Source organism: Folsomia candida, unplaced genomic scaffold (genome assembly GCF_002217175.1).
Source record: "Folsomia candida strain VU population unplaced genomic scaffold, ASM221717v1 Fcan01_Sc003, whole genome shotgun sequence".
NCBI lineage: Eukaryota > Metazoa > Arthropoda > Collembola > Entomobryomorpha > Isotomidae > Folsomia > Folsomia candida.
In genome coordinates this window covers 9,006,272-9,030,186 of record NW_019091195.1, presented here as the reverse complement: position 1 = coordinate 9,030,186, position 23,915 = coordinate 9,006,272, and the positions used below count along the sequence as shown (strand labels likewise).

General features: G+C 37.0%; 3 protein-coding genes across 11 annotated transcripts in view; 1 reads left to right on the top strand and 2 right to left on the bottom strand.

Annotated features, from left to right (window-relative positions):
* The window catches only part of LOC110847836 (histone deacetylase 4), a 29,956-nt gene extending 22,634 nt beyond the window's left edge, over positions 1–7,322 (bottom strand). For all 8 annotated transcript variants that reach the window (XR_004834401.1, XM_022094852.2, XM_035849784.1 and 5 more), the window contains exons 1-2: positions 7,168–7,322; positions 5,287–5,537 (exon numbers count right to left, since the gene is read on the bottom strand). Coding sequence is in view for 7 of the 8 variants with exons in the window: in XM_022094852.2 (XP_021950544.1) it covers positions 5,287–5,518 (232 nt within the window). In the remaining variant the exon portion in view is untranslated. The remainder of the gene's footprint in view (positions 1–5,286; positions 5,538–7,167) is intronic.
* Positions 7,323–8,839: 1,517 nt separating this feature from the next.
* LOC110845406 (transmembrane protein 19) lies at positions 8,840–10,946 on the top strand. Its single transcript, XM_022091797.2, has 8 exons — positions 8,840–9,200; positions 9,312–9,419; positions 9,495–9,632; positions 9,697–9,758; positions 9,827–9,953; positions 10,050–10,246; positions 10,316–10,400; positions 10,470–10,946. Exons 1-8 carry the CDS (start codon positions 9,053–9,055, stop codon positions 10,631–10,633), a joined length of 1,029 nt encoding a protein of 342 aa, XP_021947489.1. The 5' UTR covers positions 8,840–9,052; the 3' UTR covers positions 10,634–10,946.
* LOC110845405 (unconventional myosin ID) lies at positions 10,713–23,416 on the bottom strand. 2 transcript variants are annotated; one of them, XM_022091795.2, is made up of 23 exons: positions 22,625–23,416; positions 18,307–18,413; positions 18,155–18,203; positions 17,970–18,037; positions 17,747–17,885; positions 17,495–17,654; positions 16,316–16,493; positions 16,204–16,231; positions 16,024–16,066; positions 15,761–15,946; positions 15,498–15,675; positions 14,469–14,748; positions 14,135–14,389; positions 13,991–14,057; positions 13,833–13,906; positions 13,367–13,411; positions 13,123–13,262; positions 12,597–12,831; positions 12,401–12,491; positions 12,072–12,282; positions 11,662–11,974; positions 11,522–11,586; positions 10,713–11,451 (listed from the first exon to the last, which is right to left on the bottom strand). In XM_022091795.2, exons 1-23 carry the CDS (start codon positions 22,711–22,713, stop codon positions 11,132–11,134), a joined length of 3,321 nt encoding a protein of 1,106 aa, XP_021947487.1. In that variant the 5' UTR covers positions 22,714–23,416; the 3' UTR covers positions 10,713–11,131. The 2 variants fall into 2 exon arrangements, with proteins under 2 accessions (XP_021947487.1, XP_021947488.1); XM_022091796.2 differs by lacking the exon at positions 22,625–23,416 and adding an exon at positions 18,485–18,632.
* Positions 23,417–23,915: the final 499 nt, after the last annotated feature.

Genomic DNA, 23,915 nt, shown 5'->3' with positions numbered 1-23,915 from the left:
TAATCTTGGTGAAAGTTTTATTGGTGGGACTTTCACCAATCCTAAATTGAGCCACAATTATTTATCAGCCATTACTCAAAGAATGAGTAATTACGGAATATACGACCACGCTTTCAGATAATCTCAGAGTTGCAGAACCAAAATAAACTGTTATTGGCAATTTATTGAAACCTTATGAAACATCTACTCGAGTCACTCCAAATCATATTTCTGTATAGAATTCACAAGTGCAGACATAATAAATATAAATCCGAATTTTACTCTTATAACCGCTGGATACAGCAAGTGACAAAGCACTATGAACATTCGGTAGGTTCATACGTAAGTATGTCTCCATGTACTTATTTACATGACATAAAAAGTACTACAGTCAGTGTAGCCTTCATATGCCCGAGTCGGGCATTACATCACTTATAAATTCTAAGTCAAGCGTGGGCCACCCTGTCGGGACATCCTTAACGAAAGTGCATCCTTATTGCGCATCACTTAAAATCAATCTGATAAGTTCGCAAATGGATGGACACACAGAGGCGACAGTTACATAAGCTCTGACTCGGAATAAAAGCGTAGCTCAGTCAATTAGTTGATTTTTGCACATTTTTGCAAAAGTTACGAAACGCAACAACCAAGTTTTTTTTACAAAAGTAGAGGAAATGGAAGCAGTAGAGGAGAAAGGAGGAAAATGCATTGTGGACGGAGACGAAATATGTAACGAGACGGAGAGAATGAAAATTGTAAACAAACGAACAAAGTCGAGGCACGTTTCAACTTTCCGATATGCACAATATTTTTGCATCGTCTCTGTGTAAGCATTCTTCCCGTGTGTGTGCTGGACTTGTTTTACTCGAAAGGCGAGTAATATCCCTTTTATGGGAGTCTATTTTTAGGTTTTCAGGGCATTTATCCACCTTAGCGACTACCTACACTTTGCCAACACCGTTCAACCTACTTGTTCTCAATCCCATGTATGTAGATATGACACCGAAACAGCGCTCAGCGTCCTCACCTCAACTTTCCACAAGTAAAGAGTAAGTAAGTATGTAAGGTAAGAAGGCAGGAGAAAATTTAATCTAAACTATAAAACAGATGAGAAACAGCTCGACTAATTTATTTTCGTGCAACAAACTCAATTCCCTAACCTACATAACTTTGGCTGCGTTTGACAGTTTAATAGAAAATGAAACTGGGAAATATGGATCAGATTTATTTGATGTTTTCGTCTTTCATCAAGAGTCTGTTTGAACACTATACGTTCTTTAATTTCCACACAAATTTCTTAAAGATATTCTTTTGGGTAGTGATTTGCCATGTCTTAGGTACATATAATATGTACATACATTGGCATACCAAATATCGTCCTCGTATATAAGCCTGTGTATCGATGAAAAAAAATATTGCAATATGTACTTTCTTTTGAGCTTTATTTTGTTTTGTTTGGCTTAATGATCAACTGATATGCTGGTTCACAAACGCTGATTCAGGCATGGATTTCTTAATACTAGTCACCATAATATTGCAATTGCGTGCGTATTCTACGCTATACAATGTTAATCTACCCAGATAATAATAAAAATGGACGTAATAACAGAATACCAAGAAGGGTTGTAATGAATAAAGGAAAATTGCCTCTCATTTCTCTGGGACACATGAACATTCGGACATGAAAAAATGTTACAAAACCACGGAACAAATCAGACCCTTCCTTGTCTGTCATTACTCAATCTCATTAAGTACCGTACGAGGAGGTCTTAATAAGTGTTTGTAAGAAAAGAATGAGCCGCATAGGAGTTTCATGGCCAATTCTTAAAATTACGTGGCCAATTACATCTCATTATTACAACATTTAGCACAAGTCAGTTCAAGGTGAATTGGTAAATTAGCTTTCTCCAACTTTATGTCGCATTTCCTTCCAGCCATAATGCTTTCACTGCTGAAATCAACGTTCATAGTTTTCTCTGAATTGAACTTTTTCTAGATGCTACATGTCGCTCTCATCGATTTATTTTCTTGTTTCAACTTTGTCCGTTCCGATGCGACGTGATTCTTTTGTCGTGAAAGCGTGACAGGTAAAATAATGTATACACCTTCCAGGGGTTTATTGTAACATATATGTAGCAACGTTAGGCTTGGAATTGTGTTATCCATTTGTGCAAAAAAGTTGTATGCATTGTTTAACCAAACAATTGCGAAAAGGTCTGACAAGGTGCTCTGGCACTAAAATTTTGGATAAACTTTCCACTGAATACATAATATTACGACAAATGCAGACATGTTCAATTTCTATGCCATTCTATGAAAAAAATGAAAACTATTATGTCAATCGCATTGATTTCAGCCGTTGAACCCAATAGTGATCTTGACCTTGGTTTCAAGTTCGTGCACTACTCTGAAGAGAGATTAAATGAAAGGGAAACATAAATTTATGACATTATAGAAAGTAATCATATCTACAACAGGAGTAAGACGGCGTAACAACTTGTTATTAACAAGGACCTGCTTGCCTAAAAAATTACTCATAACAATATCGGATGCGATGTATTGCTCTTATGTTCCACATTTTATACGAACGCCAACGAGAACCAGGTTCAGTAATAAGGTTACATAAATTGAAAAGGTAAGGGTCTCATATCAGGGTAAAAATCAACACGCCATATTGTACCCAGCGCTTCCTTTCTCTTTCCGTGCGGATTTGCGTATTGGTCGAAAACTGTAATTTGCCAGAAGGTCGTTTCTCAGCGGCCACGTATACACATTTATATGCAACCAACGAAATATCTCAGAAATCCTTGCATTTCAGAAACGTAAATACAATGCGAGTGAGTTGTCATATGTCCAAAAGTATAAGGCTCCGCAGCTAGAAGTGTAAGTATATAGCGTAATTCTAAATTGAACTGAGGAGTCACTGCTAACCCAGCAGCAGAGGAAAGGTAAGATCTTATGTATAATTCAGCTAGTTGGTGGATGGATGGATGGATGGTGAGTTAGTGCCCTGCAAATAAAACAGGGAAGAAAGAAAGGTACTAGCATTGAGCTGGTGGTGGTGGAAACAGGTAAACTCCGAACTATGTATGTACTACTAAAATACGCCTTCTTTCTTTCCCTATAATACGACTTTTGCCATACTTTCATATCACTAACACAATCTGACTCACTGCCAGAAGCGTAGAAATTAGGCTACAGGGGAAAGAAACAAGCCTGACTTTCCTGGACTTGCCAGCTTTCCAACCACATATAGTTTGAGCAACTTGGCAAGTTATTCACTATAGCGGATGAAGTATTGAATGTCACACACCGCCCTCTTCCCAATCGCCATGTGTGTGTGCAATCTTTTCAAAAAATACTTACAATGGATTCAAGTTCATAAATTAGCATTGGTTTGCATGATACTAAAAACACTCGAGTGGGTGCATGTACAAATAGAAACTGGATCAATTATGACCCTGACCATCACTGCACTATTGGTTATCTGTAATGGTTTAATAATACATTGCTAGGCAATCCAATTAATGCAATGTAGTAAAGAAATCCGATAACTTTGGGTTATCGATCAACAATTCATATGACGTGATGATGGATTCATCAATTTAATTAATTATTAAAATGACCAAATATAAATGTGCACTGCTAATGTCAACAAAGTTCGGAACAAGGTCAGAAAATTTAACACCATCAATTAAATGGTAAACTATTTTTACCCTCGATTTTATCCAATAATGATTTGAAATTGTCCTAAAGAAGTTACTCCATCATTTGAATGTTCTGAATTGTCGATTTCCGCTCAACTTGATGCAATTACTCTTTGTATGTAAACATAGCACGCACACACGGATACAACCAAATGTACTTCAAATTACTGGTACATTTGGTTGTATCTATTCCATGTAACTTCCAGCAATTTAAGGATACTTTCTGCGTTTGATTATGCAAAGGTGCGGCTTAAAATAATTTGAAGGATGTAGCAAACAAACTATTGGCAGAAACTCTCAGGAAAGATTATTCAGTGTCGATTATTGGTCGTTATTCAACGTATTGGTCAATGGTATTGATTTTATTATTTGGGAAGTTACTTTCTCCAATTCTCATTCCGACCAAATGCACATTTATACTTTTCATGAGCTTTGATAGAAAAACCAAACTTGGTTACGTGTCTAGAAATGAAATGTGATTATTAACCCTTTTCACCATTTTTGCAAAGTGAATAAAATTAGTTTTGAGCATTTGTCCGCTATGACTTGACCAAACTACTCGGCAGCGTTAGTAGAGTGCCATCAAAGAATCTCCTCTCTCCTCAAATTGAGACTAAAGAGTGAATTCTCAGTAATCTCTTCTAATCACAACACATCAAGTGCCAAACCTCACGTTCGTTCGACAAACCTCGCTTCAGCAATTTGAGTAAACAATGTGCCAACATACTGACCATGGCCAAACACACTGGTCAACTTGTGTTGATTGAGAGATTTTGCTGTACACATCGGACTTGAATCTATTTGTATGGCTTTTCCAATGATTTCCAGCCACACGATCCCCCGTCTCACCTATTATGTATATAGATCAAGGTTTACTCGAGTTGTTTGCTTGTATTAATGACTAGACATGATGGATGCTTACTCGGAACATACATAAAAAATATATGTAGGATGCTTAAAATACACCTTAAGCATTCAAAGCGAGTGAGTGTTTCTGTGATCATGTTTTTCATCTGTTGGGACTCAGGACGGAGAAGGCGAACGTTTAACAAAGTCTCAATGAGTGGCACAACCTCTAATAATAACTGCATTGGCGTCATCCGCAGCGTCATTTCCCGTACAATTATAGCTATCAAAAGGTGATCCTGCCTGTCCTTTGGCACTTTTCCAATTATTATGACTTTGGGTACAACACAAAATCTGTAGTGGACGGTTATTTAATATACCTCTTATATTTCTTGGCTCTGATAATGGTCGCAACCCCAGTGCCAAATTATCATTGCCGACAGTTGGTTAAAAGTGAAAATATGATTGCATTCAGAGGCAGCATGCCGAAGAAAGAAACATGGAATGCTTATTCAGTCTGATTGAGTCATAAAAAAACCCAACAAAATTATAATTCAAGTGATATCAGTCATACATCCAATATAATTTGTCTCACTTAAATTGCTAAAATTCAGGAAAAGTTGTAGACTCGAGTTCAAACCTAGAGGATCTTTTGTTCACTGTGCCATTCTCCTTTGGTACATTTAATATGCATAATAGCGTTTATAGTAAATATACATTGTACATATGTAGATATCCAAAGTAAACTACTCACCGTGTATTTTGGAGTAATTGGAAGGAATGTTGTTTCTTGGTGATTGTCCGGATTGATGGTTGTGATTGATAATCATCGTTCCTGGTGATCCACCACCGGGACTTTGTCCTGGAAGGGGCTTTCCTCCCATCATTCGGCCGTCGCCACCTTCAATACTGCCAGCAGATGAAGTGTTGGGGGACAAGCTGGACGACATTGTCGTCTCAGGTTGTTCAGGTATGGCCATCAACATGACGATCACAGACAGAAATCTAGTACCAACCAGTAGTATTTAATTCAATATTATATTATTGTTGGTAAAGATTTTTTATTATTTTGAATCGTGACGAGGTTATGAATGTATGTACTGGCTATGAGGAAAAAGAGGCTCCTATTAATCGCACCTGCCTTGACCTGACTGCATGAATCAGGAAATCGGTTAAGAAAAGTAGCATTTGAATTTCATTTAGCCCATAATTTATTATTCTTAAACTGCATTTCCCATCCACTGTTAACCTTTTCTTTTAATATCCACGACGGAAATAAACACCAACCTTATTATTATTTTTAGGCTATTCACAATGAGTACAGGTCCATATATATGAAATTGCTCAAAATAGCACGCGTTCCTTGAACTTGCATATTTTATATTTGGATTGGAATGCCACGTAGGAATGATTAAAAAAATAACAATTTACATACGTAGTTAGTTAGGTATATACATGCATTTGTAATATACAGGGATGAGGCAATAATTATGCAGTGTCTATCTAGTAGAAAGCAGGTCTGCACATTTAGAAGAATTTTGTAGAGATCATGTCAAAGAAAACTTTGCTATTTTTACATTCCACATGGGCGAGATATCTTCCTCGTGGAGCTGTTTATTAGTTTTGATTGGACATGTGAAAAGGGAATTAGATATGTGTGTACAAGAGTGAGTCGAAAGCAGATATATGTATGCACGTGTCTAGGAATGAAAACGAACTGGAGTAAAATATGTGTATATTGATATTGCCTCGTGTCTTAGTTTAAAGTTTGGGACCGAAATAGAACGCAAAATTTGTTTTCCTTTCGTACAAATGAATGTCCATCACCATTTAATTATATATGAAACCAACAATTGTTTTCGTGCAACGAAGGCTTTGTCATCAGGCAGAGGGGAGAAATTTATTTGCTGATCGATAAATATTGTACAAACTAAAGTCCAATTCGAAATCATAGCTTGTGGATTTGCATATTTTATGAGCACTCAAACTTTTCTCAATGAACCTTTCATCGTTTCAATACAGCCGAACTGTTATTCATATCAAAGTGCTGGATCAGGCTTTCTACCCCGGAAAATAGTGGTATGCTGCAAATTAACGGTTGGCAAATCGACACGTGGAAAGTAATTTTCGACAACCCGGTTATCCTTGACTGTATTGAACTTGACCATGTCGTATTTTTAGAATCAATAATTCGATCGTATTACTCGGCGACAGAGAGAGACACACACACACAAAGTAATTACCCCGCATTAAACATAGAACCGTGAAATGTCAATAAATAAAAATATCCTGACATATTTAATGCAACGGTTTGTTTTTAGATGTTTCCTTTCCATCATCGCCGCCCAAATAAGCGGTGACAGTTACATAAAATTATGAATGATGCTAGCTAACAAATCTTACAGCGGAGGAAACTCATGGAATTAGATATTTTGGAAAACAGCCCAAATGACGACGTGACGTGCTCAAACACATTTATTGTCACACACGGCAAAAGCTCTTCGCCCACTCCGCATGGCTTTCCATATTTTAATTTTTAGCTAAATACTTTTTCGCCGTGACCTTTAGGGTGGCGGTGCCAAGGAGTGTTCGGTGGTCGGCGAGGATTTAGAGAAGAGAAAGTGTGGTTACTTACGCGCAAAGGATCCAGCGAGATGAAAGCTCACATGAACGTATGTTTTGTTTGGAGTCACATTTTCACTCCACTTTCTCTGACTTACATTGCGAGAGAGAGAGAGAGAGCGAGGAGGGCTGCTGGCTGGCTGGCTGTGGAGCAGTTGGTGGTGGAGCGGTAAGTATTAATAGACTGCGAGTTGTGGAGGAACCCGGCTGGGAAAAACTGGAAGAAAGCACCACCACACTCGTCGACCCCATTCGGTCCCCCGGAGAAAGCAGCAGCCCAACCCCTCCTCTCGCCTCCTTATTCCTGGAATCTCACCACCACCACCTACGACGCCGACAACGACTGCTTCCAACAGCCTCCTCCTCCCTTCATTACACTTTTCCTACCTTTCTCCTCATCCATCACATCATAAAGCCAACGCTAAGGTTCTGCTAATGAGCTATTGCTTCCAAACTTTGTGTAATCAGCAGTCACGTAGTGCAAATCCACCCTCCTCCATTGTGCACACTTCCAGAGTCCTTAGGTCGTCGTTGAATTGAAAAACGAAATGTCAGATATTAATTTTATTAGGCATCTTAATAAGCATAGATTTCAACCTTGAACGTCGGACACATTGACACAATTGCGTGCATGAAGTGCATATGAGAAAGTGTGGAGTATGTAATTGAAGAAATCGAGAGCGTCTTCTCTTTTTATTGAGCTTTGTCTTTTCACCCCTGACGAGGTTTCAAGAGTACGTGCCCATCACAGAGTAGGTAGCAAAGCAGCTTTCTCACTCGCACCATGAGTGGAACGTTCCTCTCTGGCTTTCTCACTGTCCTTTTGATTTGGCATTTCCAGGGATTTTCCTCTCCAACTTTCACATGTATGGAGCCAAAAGAAGTCTAATCGAACTAGTCAACCAAACAGGAGCAATGTCGATAAGTTCTTCCAGGGTGATGGGCATATATATATAAGCAATTTAAGCAAATGCATATATCTACCTTTGGCAGGTATCAGACTTACATTGTGGAGAAGCAATATTTCATTTGCCATTCTTGTAATTGGTTATGCTATACTTTTCAACATCTCATTAAGGATCCTGTATGTATAGAATCCACTGCTGCTCAAAACTCGTGTAATAACTTGCTCATCAAAAGTGTGGCCTGGAATATGCCAAAATGTAATCAACTCACAAAATCAATCAGAGTGCTGCGTGTTTTGCATGAATTCAAGGACGTTGATGATTTTGCTCTTACTCGCTCTTTCAAAATTCTTTGAAATTCAGCTCACACAAAGCATTAGGAGTCGTTCACATCTCCTCGTTTATACTTTCCAAAGAGAAAGTTTCCAGACATTGCATTTAAATTAAAGAAATAGCCTTATCTAAAGGAGATGAATAACGCAATGGAAAATATGTTAGATATTTATTACACTTGGGAAAGAAATTAGAGGCAGCTCATGAAATGTGTTTAGTGTAACGATTTTGAGTACACGTACACGTTTCGTAGTATGTTTAGCTATTAATTTGAATTTATGAAGCAAGACACCTCAAAAATTGAGTTCTTGCACCACAAGGCAAAAAGATAGTCATACTAATTCATAGATGATATGATGAGACTAAAATTTAATCATTATTATCAAAATCGTCATCTAATATCACGTTGAACAAATATAAATTAGCGAATCTGTAACATAAGCTTAAATACGGAAGCAACATTTACAGACAATCTCAACTCGTCCCAACTCTCACGTTTGTTTAAAGCAACTTTCACCAGGCAGCCCGAGGGTGTGCTTAAACTGTATCAAGTCCAATGTTGTTGTTGTTCTATTCGCAGCGTAACTTTCTGCTTCCGTTTCATAACCAATATGAGGTAAATATCTGTGAAAAATTGTAATTGTTGAGCCGTTTTTGACAATGAAGTTGGAAGAACTGCAACTGGGACGGAAAGTTGGTCCGAGCATACTTCCCATTATAATTGGTGCGGCTGTTTTTTCGATTTCCACACTAATTTGGATTGTAAACTACTTTTTTCCAATTATTACTACAGCATCCGTTACAGGAGGTAATCCATAACATTAGAAAAATTACTGTGCTACATCTTACAGCTCTTCATGCATAATTTTACCACTTAAATGGCTGTAAACTAAGTGAAAGCAAGTATGTTTATTAACAGATCATGATGTCACTCCTGGACGCTGGTTCGTCGCATTCCTTGTGCCCGTGGTCTTCACTGCGTATGGAATTCGAAAAAAGAGTCTCAGCAAAAGCGGAGCTGTCTGCGGTAGTTGGAAAATAAATTAATGGACATATTCCTCGTATAGTTAATATGTAATTATCTATTTTTTTAAATTGACAGCTCTGTTTGTTGGATTCTTCCTAACTATCAGTAGCTATTGCTTCATGATGTCGTTGATCGTCTTTTTCCTGACATCCTCTAGAGCTACAAAATTTAGAAGCAGCAGAAAACGTCGTTTTGAAGAAGATTTTAAGGAAGGTACGTACGTTAGATACAATATTTTTTCCCCTTTGACTTATTGTAAATCAATTTTGTTAAATAGGGGGTCAGAGGAACTGGATTCAAGTTATATGCAATGGAGGAATGGCAACACAGTTGGCGATAGTTAGACAACTTTATTGATACTCATATTCTTCATATGCCTAATTGCGGATTATTTTGTTTAATTTCAGCTATATTTGGTCGATATTGGGTGGGGGGAGAAACCGATAGACTTTGTACTAGACCATCGAGCTTCTTGGCTTGGGACTGCAGTTCTTGGATCATTGGCTTGTGCGAATGGCGACACCTGGGCAAGTGGTAATAAATCAATCTTTGAAATATGAGAAAGTTTATATGCAAATTAACTTAGGATTAATTTAATTCAAACAATAATTTATAATACTAACTAATCAGAGCTGGGAACAGTCATACAAACAACAACACCGAGATTGATTACGACTTTTAAGAAAGTGCCGACCGGTACTAATGGAGGAATAACATTGGGTGGGTTGATTATGAGTGCACTGGGAGGTTGCGCAGTTGGCCTAGGATACTATATGACGACAATCTTTGTCGTTGATTCCGCTATTTTGGAAAGGAGTCCACCTCAAGTAAGTACATTACAGTAATCGGTAATAATAATATCTTAGGAAGAATTAATTTGATGACGGAAATTGTAGTGGCCTTTATTGATTATTGGAACTATTGGTGGATTACTGGGAAGTGTGATTGACTCTGTGTTGGGTGCGACTTTACAGTATTCTGGTAAATGTCACAAAAATTAAGTGAGATTAAATTTATGATTAGACTCATGACTTTATGCAATGCAACTAGGCAAGGACTCGAAAGGAGTAATTCATGAAATCCCTGGGCCTAACATTACCCACATTAGTGGAGTCAGCCTTTTTGATAATCATGGAGTAAACTTAATATCTGGCATTCTGACTGCCCTAATTCTTCCAAAGATTGCAATGTTGACCTGGGGTTGTCTTCGTTGACGTGCATTTAAGCTTTCATGAGCTTTACTTGAATGTGATTTAATTAAATTCAAAGAATACTCAACAAGTTTCTGACAAGTTCTTGACAATACTTATCAAATACGACAATAATACACATCATTTATTTTTATATTTGTTCGTTGTATAGCGTTTAGTCTTATAGATTATGAAGCATACATATTTACACCTACGTTTGATAGACTATGACAGATAAGAAGCCACGAGAAACCTTGTCTACACAAATCACAAACAAAACAGAAATGGCACCGGTAATATTTTTTTCAATTGAATAAATACAAGATATAAACAGAAATCGAAAGAATTTACAACATTCCTATTAATATTCTTTAGTCATTGCTTCATCACGATTCAGTGTTTAAATATCATTGTGTATAACGTATGTAAATATGTTATAGTATTGGTAATACATTATTTGCATTGGTAGCAAATTATTAAAGAGAATTTTCAATAACATTGTGACATTTCGTATGCCAATGCTTAATAATTGCTTTGAATTCGTTGCGGGATGGGGGGTGGAGGTGCGGCTGGTGTTTTTGGCTTTGCAATACCATTTCCATTCTCAGCATTGTTATTGTTGTATCCATTGTTTATGCGAGACTGAGCTCCATTATTGTAATTCCCATTCCCGTTACTGCTTGTAACATTGCGATTGTTGATATTGGACAAAGGAGGACGAGAACTGTTTCGATTAACTTGTTGTTCGGGTACCGTTGGCCAAGTTAACATTAATCGATTTGGACCGTCTTTGGCAAACGTTGGGACGGCTTGGTCACTTGTTTGCACGCGAATACTATTTGCTATAGCAGAGAAGAAACATGGTAAACGTTCGAAATACTTTCACCCACCTTAACCTGATTGCATACTTACATTTCTTGCCAAGCTTGCATTCCACATTTGATGTTACATTTACTGGAACTGATTTATTGTTCCTTCTAATAAAGCAAAATTGAATGAACAATTAATGTTTTTATCGACAATCGAGATATCGAGGTTCCTGTTTTTTTTACCTTAAGCATTGTGTTGCCACCATTGTGACGAATTCTCCAGTCAAATCAGGGGGTGGGCCTCCGTCGGGTGTGCCGACTACCCAAGAACTCACTCCTTGGATGGACCCACAATGGAGTGCGACCACCATGTCCCTTCCACTACTTAGATGAAGGATGGTTAGTTGATCTGGCCCGGGGGTTATCGTTATCGCAGTAACTTGATTAAGGGGTATTCCTGACTTCATGCCTTTGAACGAACCCTTCGGGCCGTCCAATTTGTAAATTGCAGTGTCCGTAATCATGATGGACCTCTCGGCGCATTTCCCACCAGAACCTAATTTTCAGAAATCAAGAAAAAACCTGTGTAACGCACATTGTCACAAGGTACAATTCCGAATGTAGGATCACTATGAAAATTGAACGCGCTTTACCTGGAGTAGCTTTCAGAATTCTGGAGCTGAATAAAACTTGTTGAAAATGATCTTTTTTCTGCAACTTTTGAAAACTTTGCTGATAATCTCGGGCCTGGTTAAGTCCTTCTAAAAGTAGATAATCTCCTTTCCAATCTCGTGAAAGTCCCCAGTTCGCCCGTCGTCGTTTAATTAGTTCGGTTGAACAATAAATCTTGAGGCGCAACTGCGGCTAAAATATTTAAATACACATACATGCAATTATATATTTTTTTGTAATTAAATAGAGGATAAATTGTGGTCAAAGTTGAAATACATGTAGATCAAAAATTAAATGTGTTTCTGCGTACCCAATCGTGTTCTGGAACTCTACGCAGGATTCCATATGCCCACCATCGACCGTATGCGGCAATTATGAGTCCAACCAACGACTTTAAAGGTCTGCAAATGGAAAAACAAGGTTATCAGAAAATAATGCAATGACAAATAATCCATGTATGTCTTATGCTATTGACTCAATTGTTTAAGAGAAAAATAATGTTTTACCCTGGTGCAGATGGCCAATTTGCATTCAGTCCAAATGCTGGGACTGGAATCCTTCCTTTGTTTATCCCCGTTTGCGATGACACAGGAAAACCAAGGCTTCGCTGCGTAGCAGTTACCCACGTTCTCAATTTATATTTCCGGTAGACGCCCATAATTCTGTACACGGCACGAAGTCGTTTGTAATATTCGCGAGCAAGATATCCCCTCCAGATCTTTTGCAGGAAGGTCACAATTCCTGGAAATTTTTAATAATATTTAATTGACTGACTGAATATAAAATAATAGTTTTTCAATTACGAGGCTATCTTAGCTTATTTGTAACTTATAGTGAACCCGATTATTTTGTAATGTTATATGGAGAGAAATTTGGAATATATATGTATGAAATGCATACATCTAGATTTTTTGCAGATTAAGTAACCTAACCTGTGAAATCATTCTAGGAAAAAAAGGGGGTAGGAAATGTGAAATCATTCTACCTATTTCTTGCAGTATGCGCATTGAAAATGTCGTATAATTGTCGTACCTGGGATCATGGCTTGGCGGTTATTTTCTAATTCGAAAAGCGTCTGTGGACTTCGAATAAAGACTTTTGTCTTTCCAAATGCAACATCGTTGATTAGACCTCGGTCCTGAAGAATGGCGTTGGTGGCCTCTTGCATATTCCTGGAAATAATAACTTCCACGATAACAAATCTGGTGCGTCCAAACTACCAAAACAAAGACGCGTCCACGCCACGCTTACTAAAGCATCATCTCATTTTCCTTACCTGGTTTTCGGATTTGGCCAGGTTCTTCGTGATAACATTTTGTACCTTTGAACAAATAATAAAGAATCAAATCAAATATTTAACAAACCCGGATAGTAGAAAATATTCAAATGTTTGACGCATAATTTAATTAAAAATTAGTCGCCAACTCCATTTCCAAACATCGCAAGATGCATAAAAAAATGAAATTCCAAAAATACGTTAAACCTATTCCTTTGGCAGGTAAGCTTCGTGTCTGCATAACTATGTCGGATCATTTCAAGAAATCTTAGAAGATGAGAAAGAGATGAATCAAGCATTATGTACAAGCAGAATATTTGGGAGCGTGCTCAAAAATTATTGCAACCGTGCTGGAAAACTTGAGAGCTAACATCTGAACTCGTGTTTAGTACACAATTTTTTTAAATCGTTAATTTGCATAAAATTGCATCGGCAAGCAACCGAAAATCAAGATACAACCATTTACCTTTGAACGAATCTTTCGTATGGTGTTCTGTGAGCGAATCCAGCTCGTCTTACACGAACATTTTCCATGAGAGCCTTTAATATAATTTAAAATAAAACTCAAAACGCTAAGATATACGATTGTATATTTATCATTGAATTTTGTTTAAAAATTTATACCAGGTAAGCCACTTGATGTTCAACTCTTTGTTTATCAAACAACGTCGGGGATTTCATATCGTTTGGCCTAAAATAAAGTCAACCGTTAAAACAGATTTATTCGACTCATCTTCAATCAAAATTCGGTTTCAGTTAAGCACATACTTCAAGGTGCGCACATAATAAGGTTCCTTTGATTCAAGAATTTTTACTAGGGCAATCATGCTGTTTTTGAAAACCGTTCCAGCCGTCACCGGTCTCTTTGTGGTTTTCGTAATGTCTTGTGCACCATCTGGAAACATTCCGGAAATTATCGGATTCTTTGAATTGAACATGAGTCTCTTCAAGTCTTGGAAAAGTGTATCTTTGTTCTTCTCCATAAAATTTTCAATCGAATAGGTAACATCTCCAGCATAATGCCTGCGCAAAATAATGTTTCAAAAAATATTAACAAGTCTTAAACATAGATAAAAGATTTAAAGGACTGAATTTTTCTTACTTTATTCTAAAGTCTTGAGCATGAACCAAAGTCTTATCTGATGGCAACAATTGTCGACTAGTGTAGTGAGGATGACCTTTCAAACTTTTATCCATGTGTTCTAACAGCGTCTTGTCGGTTACATTTCCGACAGATAAACAAGCCTCGTCCATAATGGCAATTATTCCTTTGTGAGGCAATTCGATGAGCTCACAAATTACTTGGTTGTTAAAATAGTCAATATGCGTCCACTGTATTCCTTCTTTACGGTACTCTTCTTGTTCTTGTTTGAGGACGAGTTCTATTGGAGAACACAGAAATGTCAAAATTATCATTAAATATGTAGTGCTACTGCAATGGGACAAGAGCAAAACCATATTTGATAGTAATGCATATTACGTAGAATCGTTAGTGCGACTTTATTTACTTTGTTACATTATAGGTATGTACATAAGATCAAGGCATTAAAATAGCATGTCATTTTTTACAAGCATGGCATTTGGAATAAGCTGAAGTATATGTATTGTGTATATGAACAAAATATCAAGAAGTTAGGAAGACCATCCCAGTTTGAGTTTTATCCAGCGCATCATTTTGGTGACTACTGATGAAACAGGTCCCCAGCTCGGAGGGTTCGGAAATGGTATTTCGTTCGCATGATACTCGGGATTCTCAAAAATTGCGAATGGATTATTTGTCGAAAGTTGGTAACGCCCTCCGCCAAGCTCGTCCGGTGGTGCTTGTATTTCTGGACCAGTGTCGTTCAGCTCTTCTGTCCCAGGAACCGTGGTGATGGGGATTGGTCGTCCATGTGCTAATTCTTGAGGACCTCGAAGTGCTTGAAGTCGGGTTCGAGAGTACGTAAAACGGAATCGGTGCATGTTTTACAATATATTTCAGTTTCGTTTCATAACCAGATCATTATTTCTTGTGATTATTTTGTAAACAGATTATCAAATTCCAGATGACAAAGTTCCGAAAATTTTAGTAAGCAGAAGCATAAAGTTAAATATGCTCGTATCTACGATACAAGGGTACACACAAACTTACCGATAAAAAGTTGTTGAAGTTTCTCATTACAATAGTTTATACAACATTGCTCGAAGGAATTGGTATCCAAGATTTCAAACCCGTAAATGTCCAAAACTCCGATCACAGTTCCCTTGTAGCCATTCATATCGCCAGGTTTAATAGCCTCGTTGATTCTTTGTACAAGCCAGTTAAACAGCTAGAGGTTGAACACACATATTTACTCATCATACCACAAATAAATAGTGTACAATTTTACAAAACTGGAAATAGCAGCTACTTACTCGCTCATACACGGCTTTTGCTAGTGCATCTTTCGCATACATGGCTTGGCCAGATGTCAAAGTTTTCTGTACCACGTTGCCTCCAGCCGCAATGGCTCTCTCGCACAACGCCTTAGTGATTTCGGAACTTTTAATTTGCAAGAGTTTAGCAACTGCTTCAACGGAACTTCGAGAACTGTGGGCAATCTGCAAATTAGTCACAAAGTCGATATATTTAGGGATAGAGAATAATAAATTTGAGGGATTTTAGTAATATGCAATACCTTTGCCCCCTCTCCATCCGCGGAAAGTGTTACGTTTCCCAAACTGTAAGACATTCATTTAGTAAGAAGATTCAAGCTTAAACTACTTAATTTGCATGAACTAAAATTATTGTCATGATTGATATTGCTCAAATGTTTTGCAAGTTGCTTCATGATGATAAATAAATATGTGTAAATTACTGTAAGATGCCAGCCACCAAGTCCCAAGCTGTGTAAAAACAAAAGAATTATTTGGTTATCATATTTATTTTGAATGATAAGATATTGAAGTCTGAAGAAGATTATAAATTACCAGTGTTGATTTCGGCATCATGCAGTCCAAGTAATTTAAGCGCAGAGTTGACAGTGTTGTAATCATTTTTGTCATTTATCCCATCTGCTTTTGACACACCCCCTTGATTGGTATAAAAATATGCCCCTGGAGATTTTTGCAAATCCCTTTGTCGCAGTTGACCATCATCAGAGATTAGCTGTCATCAAAATAATTTATAAAGTGAAAGTGTGTAGACAAACAATCAATATCAAAGCTGTCACTAATGAGCTACAATTCTTCTGTCATATTGTCGTGATCTCATTTTTCCCACTTTATACAGTGGGCTTTCTGTGGATGCATGCATTATTATTTTTTATATGAAGCCATGTATGGATGGCACTGCATCGTCATTCTATGGTCATGGTTTACTCTGGTCCTATTAGAGTTATTTAATGGTAATTTTGAAATTTCTGTATTCTCTAATAGAACTCGTCCCCCAACAAGAACAAGAAGAGAACGTGGTCTAATACTGACGAGTCACTTTCGATTTCCACTTCATTTCTAATATTATCAAATAATAAAAATATATGTGTCATACCAACAGGAAGGATGTCAATGTGTGCACATATACTTCATCACCAAATGACGATTCCTTGTCGACTTTTAAATAATCTGTGGTTTACTGAGTTCTACATATTACATTCTACAATGCAATATCTGGTCATGTAAAGTTTATGTCACAAATATTCGAGTTCTGAACTACTTATATGTGTTCTTTAATAAACATGCATTTGCAAACGTGTACCAATAAGCTAAATGACATCATAATGGCTGACACAAATAATACATTGTGAACAAATTCCGTCATGAACCACAATTTGAGATAGGGTTTAATTACATAGGGGTAAATAATGGAGCATTTTATGTGACCCATTCAGTCATCACAGTTTTTACCTCACGATTGCAGTTTAACGAAGCATTTAATTTTGAAGCGCTTTATCAGAATAATCTTTTATCTTGCTAATTGCCATGCTGAATGACTTGAAGGATTATGAAATACCAGAAATTATATCTGTTAACGACAAATAACCACTCTTGATTTTGCTCATTTCTACATATGTACGAGATGCAATTTGCAGGTTCTAACGAGTCATCGTGCTTGGTCGTTTAGAACTCCTTCCATTTTGCCTCAAAATAAGTACAAGAAGGATTTTTAACCTGATAGAAGGCATGAAAATTCCGTTCATTTTTCTGCTGTTGGACCACCCGAGATTTTTCAAGTAGATAATTTTCAATCTGTCCTCCAATGGGGTCACCCTTCCAGTCAAATTGAATATCCATGTACTTGCCGAATCTTGAACTATTGTTGTTTCGACACCTGAGAATAAGGTTCAATTGACGAGTTAATAAAATCATCTAAAAGTACAAAATGGCAGATGCAAGTATGCTATAATATAATTAGGCATTTACGTTGCTGCATTTCCGAACGCTTCCAATACGCAATTTGACTGAATTAAGACGTTCTTGACTCGTTCAACTTCTTGATGACCGTTTACGTTGGTCACTGCAGCAATATATCTCATGATTATTTTGGATGCTTCAGTCTTTCCTGCAATTGGCAAAGTTATTGATACTCAATATTTACTTGGCAATCAATCAAACTCCAAACCACTCTAAACAATATCATTCCTACCAGCCCCGGACTCTCCACTGATCATTATACAAGTATCTTTTCCTTGTGTTCGCATGGATCTGTAGGCACTGCAAGATTACGTGGGTTAATTACAGATTAATTTTTAAACACAAATATCTTGTCGATTTAAGTCTCAGGTCCTGAGTTGGATCAAGAAGATGTGGCTTGTTTTATAGATATTTTACCTATCTGCAATGGCAAAAATGTGAGGGGCGCGTTCAAACAACTCTCGCCCTGTAAGTTTCAACGTTACACATTACGTGTTTGTCAAGTCAATATTCATCGCGTCAAAATGATGTTAAACACGATTTTATAATCAACACTGAATTGTGCATACCCTTGTATTCATTGACTTTGTCTTGCCCATAGATTGGCATTTGCCTGTACGGGTTAACTGACACGCATACTTCTCCAATATACGTGTAGATTCTGCCTGCTTTGAACCTGAAATAGAAAAAGATGAGATGAGATAGCATAAGCGGGCGGATAAGTAAGTATTAAATACTTATGCTCACTGCTAGCAGATCGAATAGAACAGAATTTCAGAAGCCGTGTTTCACTTGGTCTATTTACACAATATTTCATGTCATTTGTGTTGCTCGAATGCATTGTTACGTGACGGTTTTAACAGAATTCCTTAAAGGGTGAGATTGAAAATGATGTGCAAGTAATGCTCGCCTAATCTGAAACTAACGCAAATGTCATCTCGTAAGGCAGCTTGAAGAAAACACTTGCATGCATACGTAAAAGGATTTGAAACATACAGGATATGAATTGAACATTTGTAGTATGTACACAAGTATGTATGTACCTACGTATAATGGGTATGAGCAGTTTGAGACCTTTCGTAAAGATAAAATAATCTCTAGAATTGCATGGTTTCAAAAATAGACTAATTTTGTACATACGCATCTACATCCATTTCAACAGTGCATGCATGCATTGCACAACTATTTCACGGTCCATTTATGGGAAAAAAAGTTGCCGGTTACAGAAAAAAAGATTTTAGGGCTGGAATTCCTCAGGAACAACAAATATTTCAGCATTCTTTATGACTCCAAAATCAGTGGAAATAAGACTAATGCATATATGCATGTGAAAGCACACATTTGTAGTACACAAAACCGATCATACGTGTATTTGTATCTCCTACTGCTGACTTCGGTTCTATTGATAAGAATGGGTATAACTTTACATAAACCATCCAGCCAGTTAACGAGCATAAAATTTTGGTTTATTTCAAGTTTGCAGGCTAAATGAAATGCAAGAGATTTTTTGCAGAAGCTACAACTACCATATTTTGAGCACAAAGAGACAAAACATGAGAATCCGCCCTCGTGCATGTAGGTTCACGAAAATAATATCAAGTCTGTGTGCTGCTGGTTTGACGCCCAGTGGCAAAGGAAGGACTTCCGTTAAGCGAATGAACTATTGATCTGATCCAGTTGCCGAACTTTGAATCGATTTCTTCCAGCTACTTAAATATCTGGCAGATATGTATGTACCACAAGAGCGAGGAGAGATTTATGATAATGAGCTCTCATTAACCGGACATCATTCCACCTCAACTCTGGATTTTGAATAGACACACAAAAGTCGTCTGAATTAAGTATTTATCTAACATGACATGCTTTGGGTCAACAATAACAATTCATATCAAATGGTACAATTTTCTGAAAGAGTATTTCAGTAGCTTCATTTTGATACATGACTGGTAATTGTTAATTATGTATGTATAAGCATAGAAAAAATTGGTTTGAAACCCAGTATCTGAAAAATTTTGCAATTCGATAAAAACATAAGAAACAAAGAGTTTTAAATGGTTTGGCAATTTTTTTTAGCGAAGGGATATGCAAAACCCATACTTCATTCCCACTTCTGTGCTACTTAACTACCATTTTGCTGATGGAGTCTATTATCAAATTCTCGTTGAGGTATCAATCATGGAAAATAATGCTTTTATCATTTGTTCGATATCTGAGTTCCTGGATTTATGACGACTGATAAAACCATTGTTTATTTCAACAGAGAGATATTATGAACAGGCAATTAAACTATGTGTATTTTGTTTCTTTCCATTATTTTATAAATGAGGGAGTCAAGGTCGTGGTAGAAAAGACCAAAAGAAGACAGTGTCATGCAACCTTTGTCGCTATATTCAGCGTTTGTACCTTGTTCAGAAAGGTGTGGCGTTGTTTGGATGATGCATCAAAATAGTTTGAATGGAATATTCTCGCCCAAAAAGTATACACCAAGAAAGACGCGAGAAGACAAAAAAGTGAGACATCAGGGACGACACGCTACTTGCAAGTGTGTCATATTATGCAGCATCTGTGTGAAGAATGACTCACTGGCGTTGGCATAACCAAAGTAAGGAAACATTTAGTTGCGTCACATCTTTTATCGAATCCTCTTCGTGAAGATTTGAATCTTACCATCTCGTGTGCTTTTGGCCAGAATTTGATTAAATAGAATCTTGTTGTCGCTGCTCTTATGTATTTTCCATAATCATGTCAGGAAATATCTGAATACTTCATGTTTGATGGAATTACAATTTTTAATAGAATATTTATTTGTATTGGGATGCATGTTAATAGGATTTACAGTGACTATGAGTTATTCCTGGGATGTTTATTGCTTTAAAATCATGAGAAATTCAGTCGATAGTGGATTTAATATTTGTCTGAATGATTTTTCATTCCGTACCACGCCTCATTTACCACGAGCCAAGTTAGACAAAACATTGCTACAAACAACCTTTAGAAATCCATTTCCTTCAAGATACGAACAGCACGGAAATACTCCCCCACGATGGTTTCAATCACGGGAGAAAACACCCACATTTGAGAGAATATATAAACCAAGCCTAATGAGCAATTTCACATTACTGCAACTGCATGCTGAGAGTACATTCAAAATTTACACTTTTCATTATGAATAAGATCTCGCAGAAGGAGCCATACAAAGAAATCTTGGGATATTATAACATTCATTTCCTTCCTTCCACACAAAAAGCATTGCAAATTATGTAAAAATGCAACCGCACTTCTTCTTTCAAAAGTCTCGACAATACATTGCACTTGCTGCAATCATAATACGAGCAATAAAACATGTTGGATGCAGACTGAAAGAAATTCCGACAGTAAAATACCTCGCTTTTTTTGTGTCTTATGCTAAGGTTATGTATGTCGAAACACTTATGCTTGCAGAATGAGCCTTACTGTTGACTGTATATTTATTTTCTTAATCAACAAATAATAGCACCCGGAAGGTGAAGGGAGTCAACAATAATGCTTCACAGGTTGCAGCAAGTTATACTAATGTAAATAAATATCATGAAACTATTTTTTAGTTTTTTTAAAAAATATTAGTAAGACATGTCGTAATACAAATTACCACATAACACAACTTTAGCATTTTTAGTGCTATGCTAAAACTTCACCCAAACTCCAGAATTTTGTGCTGCTGTGTAGAATGTTGTATCACAGAACAATATTAGCTGTTAGTGCAACAAGCAAACAATCAACAACGTGTAATGTTCTCCTCGGATCATGATTTCTATATCCTTTCACTCACTTGGTTATGAGATTAAAATAGTGATAGATAGAGGATGAGCTGAGGTTCAACGTATCATAGATGAATCTGCCTGAGGGTTGATTACATTTTTAAAGTGTGGTGTTATTGTCTTGTTGGATGTGGATATGTACAGTTTACAAGAATAAGCCATTGAAAATAAGCACTGCAGTTACAATAGCAGCAGTTATCAGTGTTTCACGCAAAGCCACTTGGACAGTACCACATTCTTCAGGGATTCTTATTCTTGGAATATTTTTGCAAAAATTGCACCTGACTCATAATAATAGCCTTACGTATCAAGCGAAAAGGTCGTGAATGCAAAACTATTCATGCTAATGCCCATAATATACGATATTTTTAATCTCTCAGAAACTGAATTTAGTACTCTACACTTTATTCTAAAAGTAATTCTGTAGGTTAGCCTTGATTTAACATTTGTCCATTGTTTGGATTTATCACGATCTCAATGTGCTGCAGAGTGCTGTTACATACATGAATATTTGATGCCATCACTTTTTAAAGTGCATGTCTCGCCATGTTAATTACATTATTATTTTTTCATTGTTCGATAAAATATTACAGCTTTGAGTTGGAACGCTTCGCTGGCTTAAAACTTTGCCATTATTTTAGTATTTAATACGTAGATTCATCCTTCTCATCATCTGCTCGACAATCAAGAAAATTTACAAAATAAATTGTAGCTATTTCGATGCCAATCTGTAGTAACAATATAGGATTGGTGCACATTATTACACCCGGATTAATTAACCAGGAAAATATTATTCTAATTCTTTTTAACTTTAACCTTTAAAATTATTTCGTGTCATGTAATATGTATTTTGGAACTGGAAGGAGAGTTGATAGCACATGTCACTGGTTTTGTAGTATTCCATTTTTGATACTTTTCCTGTTCCCCTATGCGTAAATATGCATGCAGAACTGTGAAGTATCTATCTTACACACATATTCTTACATATAACGTATAATTTCTATTTATGAAAATGAGTTAATCAATCGCATTGCTGAAATACTGTTCTTGCATTTAAGCTACATATTTGCTGTACTATGTAGTATCGTACCTTTTTTCCAAGTTATCAATGAAACTATCCTTGGTAATTCTGTCCAAAAGGACAAAATCTCCAACTCCGACATTATCATGAAGGGCCATAGTTAAACACAATGACTTTTCACTTTTCTGGCCAAATAGCGAGTTTTATCCACACAATTGTAATAAGTTTATGCTGCAAACTGTGGTTTATACTCAATTTGTTAAATTTCCATAGACTGAGGAAATTTTGGTTTACACGATGATTAGCTTACACATGTTAGTTGGTACACTCCTATCCTATTCACTAAACACAATTGGATTATAAATGTATGAATTTCATAAAATGTTGACTCTGTAAAGTTATAACCATTAACACCGGGATGTGTGCAGTGTGCACTGGGATGGGTTTATCCTCTCAGTATATTTGCTTTCCTGTGACTAAACACCCAATTTGCAAAATTGAGAATGTTATAAGAATGCAAATTGAGGATGACAATGAGCTCAAACTCGGAGATACATAGCACTTTTAGCAGTCGTTGGTTGGCCAGAGGTTCAACTTTTGCCTAATACTTTGTTATCACCACTGCAGAACTGATAACAAATACAGCCAGCATGGGATGGCAAATCGGGCTAGGCCAGGCTAACCACAGGTGAGGTATGTCAGCGTGTAATGAAAGTATGTATATATTGTATCGTCGGTTTATGAACCGTGATGAGTGTCCACTATGATAAAGTGAAGCTGCAAATGTTGTCGAGCCGGCCAAAATGCAAAAACTGTAGTCGAACAAGGCAACGGTCTGACTCAGAGTTGAAACACAACTAACAAACAGGGAACTATGAGCTCATTCTTGAAGCGACTTTTTTTCTTACTCAGCAGTCGAAGCAGCAGAAACTAACTATGCACGCTAAAACTCCAACGATCAAGAAGATCGACCAAGTGGGGTTAGTCAAAGTGAACTTGTATGGCATAAAAACGGCTAACTACATATCTGCGAGGATGCACAACTACATAACGTTGTTACATATTGCATCATAACTTATGCGGTATTGGGTTGTATAGCAGACCTTAGTGCATCTCAACACTTTCTGCATACATGCGTTTACAAAAGATCGAAGGATGCGTCCGTGTTTATGTTTATAAAGGGAGAAGGATTGCAAGAAATAGAAAGGAATCCGTTGAGGAGGTCTCAAGTCAGTCGGATTATAGAACGAAGCTCTACAGATAATTACAAGTAGCATATTAACGTCTTATGCATATATTACACCCCGTCTCATTTCATCCATGGTTCACGTTGTGGAAATTCATTCATTCAAACCGATGT